Source organism: Chrysochloris asiatica, unplaced genomic scaffold (genome assembly GCF_000296735.1).
Source record: "Chrysochloris asiatica unplaced genomic scaffold, ChrAsi1.0 scaffold00053, whole genome shotgun sequence".
In the NCBI taxonomy this organism is placed as follows: Eukaryota; Metazoa; Chordata; class Mammalia; order Afrosoricida; family Chrysochloridae; genus Chrysochloris; species Chrysochloris asiatica.
Window position 1 is genome coordinate 9315373 of NW_006408571.1, and position 9710 is coordinate 9325082.

At 40.8% G+C, this 9710-nt stretch overlaps 1 protein-coding gene across 1 annotated transcript in view; it reads right to left on the bottom strand.

Annotated features, from left to right (window-relative positions):
* The window catches only part of DDX58 (DEAD (Asp-Glu-Ala-Asp) box polypeptide 58), a 25097-nt gene that overhangs the window by 5062 nt on the left and 10325 nt on the right, over positions 1-9710 (bottom strand). Inside the window, 8 exon segments of the mRNA XM_006878352.1 lie at positions 3133-3217; positions 5165-5205; positions 5207-5312; positions 5463-5467; positions 7227-7471; positions 7522-7538; positions 8155-8215; positions 8395-8429. Of these exon segments, the coding sequence (XP_006878414.1) occupies positions 3133-3217; positions 5165-5205; positions 5207-5312; positions 5463-5467; positions 7227-7471; positions 7522-7538; positions 8155-8215; positions 8395-8429 (595 nt within the window).

Here is a 9710-nt window from a genome sequence, read left to right on the forward strand (position 1 = left end):
GTTTTATGCTCCCCTTTAACCTTTGGGGGCCTCTTTCTCTCCATATATTACCCAAGAACAGACAGCAACTGCTACCATATAGTCAAGCTACAATCACACTCTATAATAAACACCAAAATCAAGCAAGAACCAATACCAACTGCCAAGCACCACGGAGGCAGACAACACCTGTGAAAATTACTCTGAGTTAGGCAATAAGAAGAGTAAAAAGGGAAGCCCATATCCTGATCACATTTACCTGGAGGCAATCAGAATGCATAAAAAATACCAAAACATGCACTCAATTAAGTATTAAGTCCACAGATAAACACTAAACATGTCCAAGAAGAAAAAGCAGATAACCATAACAGTACATGACCAGAAACAAGATAAAATGTCTGCGACAAATGACCTAGAAGTAGACCTGGATGCCATTCTTTAAGGAGGGCAGGCCTTGGAAATGCCTGCGAAGGAATTCAGAAAAATGATTATAAAATGTTTCAAAACACTTCAAAATGGAGTTGAGAAACATAAGGAAGAAGTCAGGAAAGCGATACGGGAACAATCAAATAAGATAGATACAGCATTGGAAACAATTCAAAACCTATAGAAAGCGGTCCAAACAATCAATAATAGAATATCAGAAATAGACAATACACTGAAAAGGCAAAGGAATAGAACAGAAGAGATGGAATGCAGAACTAGTGATCTGGAAGACAAATCTCTTAATACCAATAAGATAGAAGAGCAAACAGAAAAAAGGATTAAAAAATCTGAAGAAGATCTAAGATTCATGTTGGACAACATGAAGAGGAATAACTTAAGAATTGTCGGCATTCTAGAACAAGAAGAATCATACATGTCTACAGAGGAGATAACTGAAGTGCTTTAGGAAGAAAATTTTCCTAACATCCTGAAAAGTGAAAAGATAAACATTCAAGAAGCTCAACTAACCCCAGGAAGGATAGACCACAAAAGAAAATCACTGAGACATATCATAATCAAGCTCTCCAAAATCAAAGATAAGGAGACACTCCTAAAAGCAGCTAGGAAAAACAGAAGTGTTACAAAGAAAAGCAAGCAAGTCAGATTAAACTCGGATCTCTCAGTAGAAACCATGCAAGCAAGAAGGCAACAGGGAGACATACATAAAACCCTGAAAGAAAAAAAAAACAAAAAACTGTCAACCATGAATCCCTTATCCAGCAAAGCTATCAAATATGATGGTGTAATCAAAACATTCCAGGGTAAACAGAAGCTAAAGGATTTTGCCAAAGCCAACCCTGCGCTACAAAACATCCTAAAGGGTATTCTGTGAACTGAGAACTAACAAGAACTGATAACAACCAGAGACTGACATACGTGGCTGGACCTCCCAGAACTAAATCCACAGAAGGAAGAGTCGAGAACAGAATAAAACTATAAGAAGAAACTCAGAGAATCTGGAAGGTCAGTCTGTGATCAAACAATTACAATGTAAAAGAAGGTAAACACGTAGGAACAGAGATCCAGATGCTGAGAAGGTCAGGTAGATTACAGGATAAAATAGACTGCACTAAATGGAAGGAAAAGTTAATGGAATATAAAATAACCTCAAAGAAAATTAACACTTTACAACATACCAAGAGAATGAAAATCCAAGAACATGGGAACATTAAAACTATGAAGAAACTCACAAGAAAGAACACAAAAAGTATGAACTCAGCAAAGGAAGACACACTTAACAAAGAAAGCAGCAACACCACAAAACAAACAAACAAACATATGGCAGCAACTAATCCTATACCTCCTTTAATAGGAGGAGACTATTGAAAGTGCCATGGGCTGCCAAAAGAAACCAATAGATCCTTTTTTGAAGAAGTGCAGCCAGAGTGCTCCTTGGAGGCCAAGATGGCCAAACTTCATCTCACATACTTCAGACATATTGTCAGGAGGTCCCAGCCGCTGGAGAAGGATATCATGTTTGGTAAGGTGGAGGTTCAGAGAAAAAGAGGAAGACCCCCAATGAGATGGATTGGCCACTGACAGCATCAATGGGCTCAAGTCTGGCAACAATTGTGAGGTTGGCCCAGGATCGGGTAGTGTTTCATTCTGTTGTACATACAGTCGCTATGAGTCCGTACCGACTCAATGGCACGTAGCACCACCAACAACAAGGCAATAAATTTCTAGGCCTGGGGGCTCAGAACCATAGTTTCATCAGTTGGCATAACATAGTCCACAAAGACAATGTTCTACATCCTACCTGAGTGAGTAGCATTTAGGATCTTTAGCGCTCATGAGCGGCTGTCTAAGGGGCAGCTATTGGTCTCTCCATGTGTGGAAGAAAGAAGAGTGACAAGAATTGAAAAGTCTTGGAGTCAATTAGTCCAATGAATGAATGGAATATGTGAACATCAGACTCCACAACTCTGAGACCAGAAGAACTGGACAGTGCCTAGCTACCACTACCGACTGCTCTGAATGGGATCACATTAAAGGGTCCTAGATAGAGTGGGAGACAATGTGGAACAATACTCAAAATTACTTAATTTCAATAAAAAGTGACTGGATTAACTGATCAGAAAGAGACTGGAAGAACCTAGACTATGTCCCTCAACCACCCTTCAGGTCTGGAAAGGAACTCACCCTTATAGCCCAATTTTCAGCCAAGCAGTAGATAGGTTTAACAGCAGGAGGATAACAACCCTAGTAAAGTATGCTCCCCATAGAAAGGTCAATCATTCAAAATCAAAGGAGCCACATTTTCCTAAGCACAAATTTGAGAAGGATGGGAAAGGGGGTGGAATGTAAACGGGAACCACAGAGAGTAAGTGGGATGACTGTTGTTGCATGGAGGGGATTGTAATCATTGAGATGAAACAAAGTGTGGGATTTGTAGATCATTTGTTTGTCTGTGGACTTTCACTCAATCCAAAATAAGAATTATAATAAATAAATAAATAAATAAATGAGAGAGTCAACAGGTTAGTCCTGGTGTGGCACTGTAGGATAAACACTGGATTTGCTCATTGCAAGGTCAGTGGTTGAAACTCACCAGCCCCTCCTTGGGAATCATATACAGGGCCACTGGATGGCATTTATCAACAACAGGAAGACACAGAACATGAGACTTTTCTTACAGAAAGTTAGAGTCCCAAGTTCTTCAAAGACATTCTTTGTTGTATCCTCTCACTCATCAGTTGAGATATAATGCATCTAAATGTATTGGTAGTCCATATTTCCACTTTCCAGAAATCTAGAGCCAACAAAGGACAGTGAGTATTTTGGGGTGAGCATAGATCATAAATCAAAGTAACCATCTCCAAATCCTGCTGTCCTTTGTTACTTTCTCTGTAAAAGGTCAGACTCCAGGCTCACTACCAGATGGTCTCAATGAGATAACAAATGAGCCAAAAACTTTCAGTGGCTCTCTGTTGCTTCATGCTCTGAATCTTACACCTACCTGTCTTTCATGTTCTGGGTCTAATCTGCCTTCTCACTCTGACTTTCTCATGATCTCAGCACACAGCCTCTGCTCTGATGAAGTTGTTTCCACCTTGTCTCTGCAAAAGCCTCAATTCTTTAAGCTTGTCTCTTCTCTGGTATTTCCCTAACAAATGCTTAGGAATGTTTATGCTGATCCTACCATCCATCATAGCATTCTTTCAGTAGAAATGTATTAAATGTCCATCATGTGACTTATACTGGTATTAGAAACTTGAACATATTCTCATGTTCTTAAGGGCGCAAGATAAGTTGCTGACTAAGCATGGCAGCATGACGTAACAAAAGTATTTGCAAGTTATCCTGGGGTACAGAAGAGGGAATATCTAATTCTTCAGGAGAGGTTGCTGTTACATGCCGTCAAGTCGATTCTTACTTATAGTGACCCCGCATAGCATTTTTGAGGCTATAAATTTTTATAGGAGCAGAAAGCCTCATCTTTCTCCTGTGGAATGACTGGTGGATTTGAACTGTTGACTTTTTGGTTAGCATCCCAATATGTGGGTTAATGCGCCAAACTGCAAAGCCATTTGAACTTCAAGGTCGGTGGTTCAAGCTCACCAGCTGCTCCTCAGAAACCTTATACAGTGTCGCTATGAGTCAGAACTGACTCCTTTTCGGGAGCGACAGTGCTGTGGAATAAACAGGAGAAGAGGAGAGGAGGAAGCAAGGATAGTCAGGTACAAAGGACAGCAGGGACAAAATCTTGGAGGGAAAAACTCAAGATATGTAGAGGATTCCAGAGGATGCAAGATAGTTGGGTTTTTGGGAGGTGGAAGGGAATGAAGATGAGATGAAGGAACCAGATTATTATAAATTCCAATGTGATACTAAAATATTTAGATTGGCTATCTCAAAAAAGATGAGGCTTTCTGTTCCCAGAAGATTTAAACCCTCGTCAAACCTATACAGGGTTGCCTACATAAGTCAGAACCGATTCCACAGCACTTAACAACAACAATAACAATTGTCTCTAATTTCCTAATAGTTAGCCCCCAGAATGGAACTTAAAACTGCATCCCTCCCTATTATTCCTTGTGTGTTTGTTCTGCCTTCTACTCATAAGGGCATATGCTATGCAGAGAGTAAGGATGAAGTCATAAATATCATTCAGTGTTAGTAAAGGGTTAGCATTCAGTAAACATTTGCTGGACAATCTTATAAAAAATTATAATGTGATCTTTTGAAGGACGTTGTAGTGAATTAAAACATTTCATTTCAGCAAAATTATCAGACAAATATTCAATAATGACAGGAATACACAGTATCTTCCTCAGGCCTGTAACACAAAGAGGAGCAAGCCAGGCCCTGAGCCATTTTCATGCTTATATCTTCTCATCCCCTTTACCCTACTGTTACTGCCTCAATAGGAGTTTTATGGAATAGAAGAGCAAGAATGTTTGATCTCTACAAGTCACTCCTACATTTCACCCACTACATAGGGAAAGAATGCAGTGGTGGAGAAAACTGAAAACGCAGTTTTTGGGGTTAAATACAAGGAAGCTTCAAAAAGTTTGTGGAAAATGTCCTTATCTTTCTGTTCTGTTTTTCTGTGAACTTTCTGAAGCTCCTTGTGTTTTCTACTAAACAGATGCAGGGTAAAAATGCAGTGCTCGTCGAGATATCATCTACCTGGCTCTGAGCGAGAGGTAGGAGAGGGTAACCTAGTCCTGAAGGGCTTGCTACTAGATGCTACTACATTGCTGGGGCTTATAAACAACTGCCTCCAGTTCCTCCACTTGCTATCACTGGTGTGTCTAGAGAAGCACACATTTTGCAGATACATGCCATGTTTTCAGTTATGTTTTTGGCATCCCCGACGCCAAACAAAGCATTAGCCTGATGACCTGTGAGGAACAACCCAAGGCGTTAGATGTCTGGGAAATAGCATAGGACTTCCAAAATGCCTCATGTAAGTCTATCCTGCTAGAGCTGTTGCTTGTTTTACTTCTCCAGATAAAAAGCAAGAACATTACTATTATTATTACTTCACTGACATTTTCTATGACATTCAAACCAGAAAGATCACCATGAGGCTAAACCCAAAACCCAAAACAGCAGCTGTAGAGTCCATTCCAACTCATGAAGGCACCATGTGTGCAGAGCAGGGTTTTCAATGGCTATGACTTTTTGGAAGCAGATTACCAGGACTTTCTTGCAAGGAACCACGGGGTAGATTCAGGCCATCAACCCTTCAGTTTGTAGCCGAGTGTTTAACTATTTGCGCCACACAGGGAATAAATGCAGGAGTGACAATTCATCAGCAGAATACTAAGCAGCATAGAAACTGAGACAAGAAACTCTTTCAAGTTAATACTGATATCTTCTTCACCCTTGTTTCCCCTGTAATGCTGAGTGATATACTGAAAAGGTCAAGGACAGAAATCAGATTTACTTCCATTCCAATCTCATCCATGCTACATTGGCTGTGAGTCCTTGGACAAGAATCTTCAGTTCACTGTATAAAGTTGGAGAACGTTAATTATTTAAAAGGCAAGATAACACTAAAAAAAATTTAGCTTAACAATCGCCTAATATATATTCATTTCTTTCTCCAACGGCCACTCAATGGATATTGAGTAACTGACACACCAGCAAGGAATCTAGTTAACTACCAATTTTATTCTAGAAGGGAAAGCTACAAGAACTATGGCAGCTATTAAAGGGTACTTTTGTCTGTATGCACTATACTGAATTTCTTCTAAACTATATTTCTGAAAAGGTAATTATTAAAGCTGAAGAACTGTATACAAGTGTGCTGAGTGGTATTAATATAAATTCACAGTTTCCAGCCTCAACTGGGCCTCCTTATGACAGGCAATTCTCCAGTTCCTCCATTTCAAATCCTCTCCACCCTCCCTTCTTGCTTATTCTCTGCAAATGATCTACCCTCTACATTTAAAAGAGAAGACAGATTATCAAACAGGGATTCGCTTTCCTTCCTGGCCCCATCTAAGACGCGTCTCACAGTTTTTCATCAGCTGACACCAGTAATGGTGTTCCATCTCCTCCCCCATACTAAACCACCCACTTGCTACTTACCCCACACCCTCCGGCCTCTTTCTGCATCTTGCTCTGTCAATCATTCTCTCTTGCTTTCCCATCGTGCCTCACTTACTGCTGTTCCCTACCTCACACTCTACACTTGAATAGTACTGAAGGGTTTCTTGTTCTTGAGCACACTATGCTCTGTGCTTCCGGATATATCACACCTTCTTACTGAATCCCAGCCACCTGTCCATCCCCCTGAAAAATTCCTGATAAATCTTGCCAGACTTTCTTTGTGCACTTAGGCACTCTTTCATTTATGTTCTGAGTGTACCTTGTACCTATCACTATAGCATGCTACCATGATATATTGTGACATCATTCTGACAGTTCTTTTAGGGCAAGGACTATGTCTTTATATATTTGTATCCCCAATGTTTAGTACAGTGCATGGTATGTATGGCCATATCATACTTATCTATTAAGTGAGTGGGTGGATAAAAATTAATTTATAGAATATTGCTGTTGTTGTTAAGTGCCATGGAGTCAATTCCTACTCATAGCAACCCTATATAGGATTTCCAAGGAGCGGCTGATAGGTTAGAAGTCCAGTGCTTATGCTACAGTGTCACAACAGCATGTCAAATTAACCAATATAGTACGAACTCAGGGCCTGAGAAGGTCATCCTCAAAGTGACCACAAGAGTAAGTCAAAAAGATTTAGGAAGATCATAAGCCTTCGGAGGAATCTATCTGACTGTAGAGATACCTACAGCAGTGAGTCTGAAGATCCTCCACACTTCTGATCTAGATAATCCAACATGAACATATTATACAAGTGGAGCTCACTGGTGTTGCGGCATTCATCCAATACATCAAAGAGAAGATGGAGAGTGAAGGAATAGGTTCCATTTTTAAGGCTGTTCACAAGAATTCAAATGATGATGTCATCATTCTCTACAATCTGTCACACTGGGGCCTGTTCAGATAGTGCTCCAAAACGCCTGTGGCTCTGATCCTGGGAAATAATAGAAATTCCTATTAGCAACCATAATGTGAATGACAAGCCACAAAGATATAAAACACTGGGTCAGAACATCAATTGCTACGTTCTCCCTGAGTCCTGGTGTGGCACTTTGGGTTTGAACTTCAAGGTCAGTTTGAACCGCAAGATTGGTGGTTCAAACTCACCAGGCACTCCTCAGCAACCCTATATAGGGTTGCTATGAGTTGGAACCAACTTGAAGGCACTTAACAACATCAACCCTTTAAAAGGACTTGTAGTGTGACACTGTAAGACCCGCACTGAACTGCGAACCACAAGGTTGGCCCGAAGTATGAGAGACGAAGTTTGGCCATCCTGGCCTCCAAAAAGCACTCTGGCTGCACTTCTTCTAATACAGACCTGTTGGTTCTTTTGGCAGTCCACGATGGCACTTACAATATTTTCCTCAAACACCATCCCTCAAAAGCATCAATTCTTCTGCGGTCTTCCTTATTCACTGTCCAGGTTTGCATGACATATGAGGTTATTGAAAATACCATGGCTTGGGTCAGGAGCACCTTAGTCCTCAAGCTGATATATTTGCTCTTCAACACTTTAAAGAGGTCTTGTGCAGCAGATTTGCCTAATGCAATACATAGTTTGATTTCTTGACTGCTGCTTCTGTGAGTGTTGATAGTTGATCCAAGAAGAAGCACATATTATTATATTTTGTCCTTTCTTAGTTGGCAAAATGAGGTCTAGTTGGTAATATCTTGGCTTCAATGGGCTGTGCAGGGAGTCCTAGTGTGGTGCTGCGCTGGTGGGTTAATGCGCTGGACTGCAAAGTTGGTTTGATCCTCAAGGTCGGCAGTTCAAGCTCACCAGTCGCTCCTCAGAAACCCTATACAGGGTTGCTATGGGTCAAAACAAACTCAATGGCACTTAACAACAACAACAACAAATGGGCTGTGCAAGTTAGTATGGGACACTTCTATAATACAAAAGGAACAAAATTACCAAATAGTGCTTTGTGGAATCATAGTAATAACTATAGTACAATGGACATGAATTCTGACACTGACAAGAAAGAAGTCATTTAAAGAGTCTAAAATCCTTGTCTCTTCTTAACCATTCCAGTTTGCAGTGGGTCCTGGAGTATAAGCCTTTAACTCTAGATGATCTACTTCTGAAAATTCAGCCACTGAAAAATCCTGTGAAGCACAGCTCGACTCTGACACACATGGGGTCACCAGAACTGATATTGGCTCGATGGCAACTGGTTTAGGTGGGTGATTGTGGCTTTTTTTAGATGGTCTGAGAACACACTGTTTGTTATTTCTATCCTTTTTTAACTTTATTGAGGTTTGTTTTATGGCTTATCATATGGCCTATCTTTAGAGACCTGGTGTGGCGCTGTAGGATAATGCACTGGACCCCAAGGTCAGTTTGAACCTCAAGGTCAGAGGTTCAAACTCACCAGCCACTCTTTGGAAATCCTGTACTATCACTACTGAACAAGAAAAGGTAAACACATTCACTGCCTTTTCCTCCCTGGAGACAAGCTGGAATGTTGATCAGGTTACTGAGTGGGACCAATCCCCCCTGCCCAGAAGACAAGTTAGAATGCTAAACTGGTTACCGAGCAGGACCAATCTTCTAGTTTCCCTCCTGTCTTCAAACAGGTCCTCAACCTAGCCCCTCCCCGATTCTGACCCCATATAAGACTGCACTGCCCTGCACTGCGGGCTCAAAATCTGGAGAAGTTAGCTCCTCTGAGCCAGCTGGCTTAATAAAATCTGAAACTCCGCTTCATCTCTCCAAGGGCCTCAGTTTCTTCGGCAACAGATCTAAAGCTGCTGTAACACTCTTGGATCTAACACTTCCGTAACACAATGAGTTACAACCGATTCCATGGCACTTAACAACAACGGCCTATCTTAGAGAATGTTCTCTGTCCACTTCAGAAGAATGTATATTCTGCTGTTGTTGGGTGGAGTGTTCTGTAGCTATTTGCTAGATTAAGTTGATTTATAGTGTTCTTCAAGTCTTTTCAATTCCTGTCTAATTTTCAGATTGATTATTGAAAGTGAGTTATTAAAGTCTCCAATTATTAGTACTGAATTTTCCATTTCTCCCTTCATTTCTGTCATCTTTGCTTCATGTGACTTGACGCTCTGTTATTAGAAGCATACATGTTTGTGATTTTTATGCCTTCCTATTGTTGTTGTTGTTGTCAGGTGCCATCGAGTTGGAACCGACTCATAGCGACCCC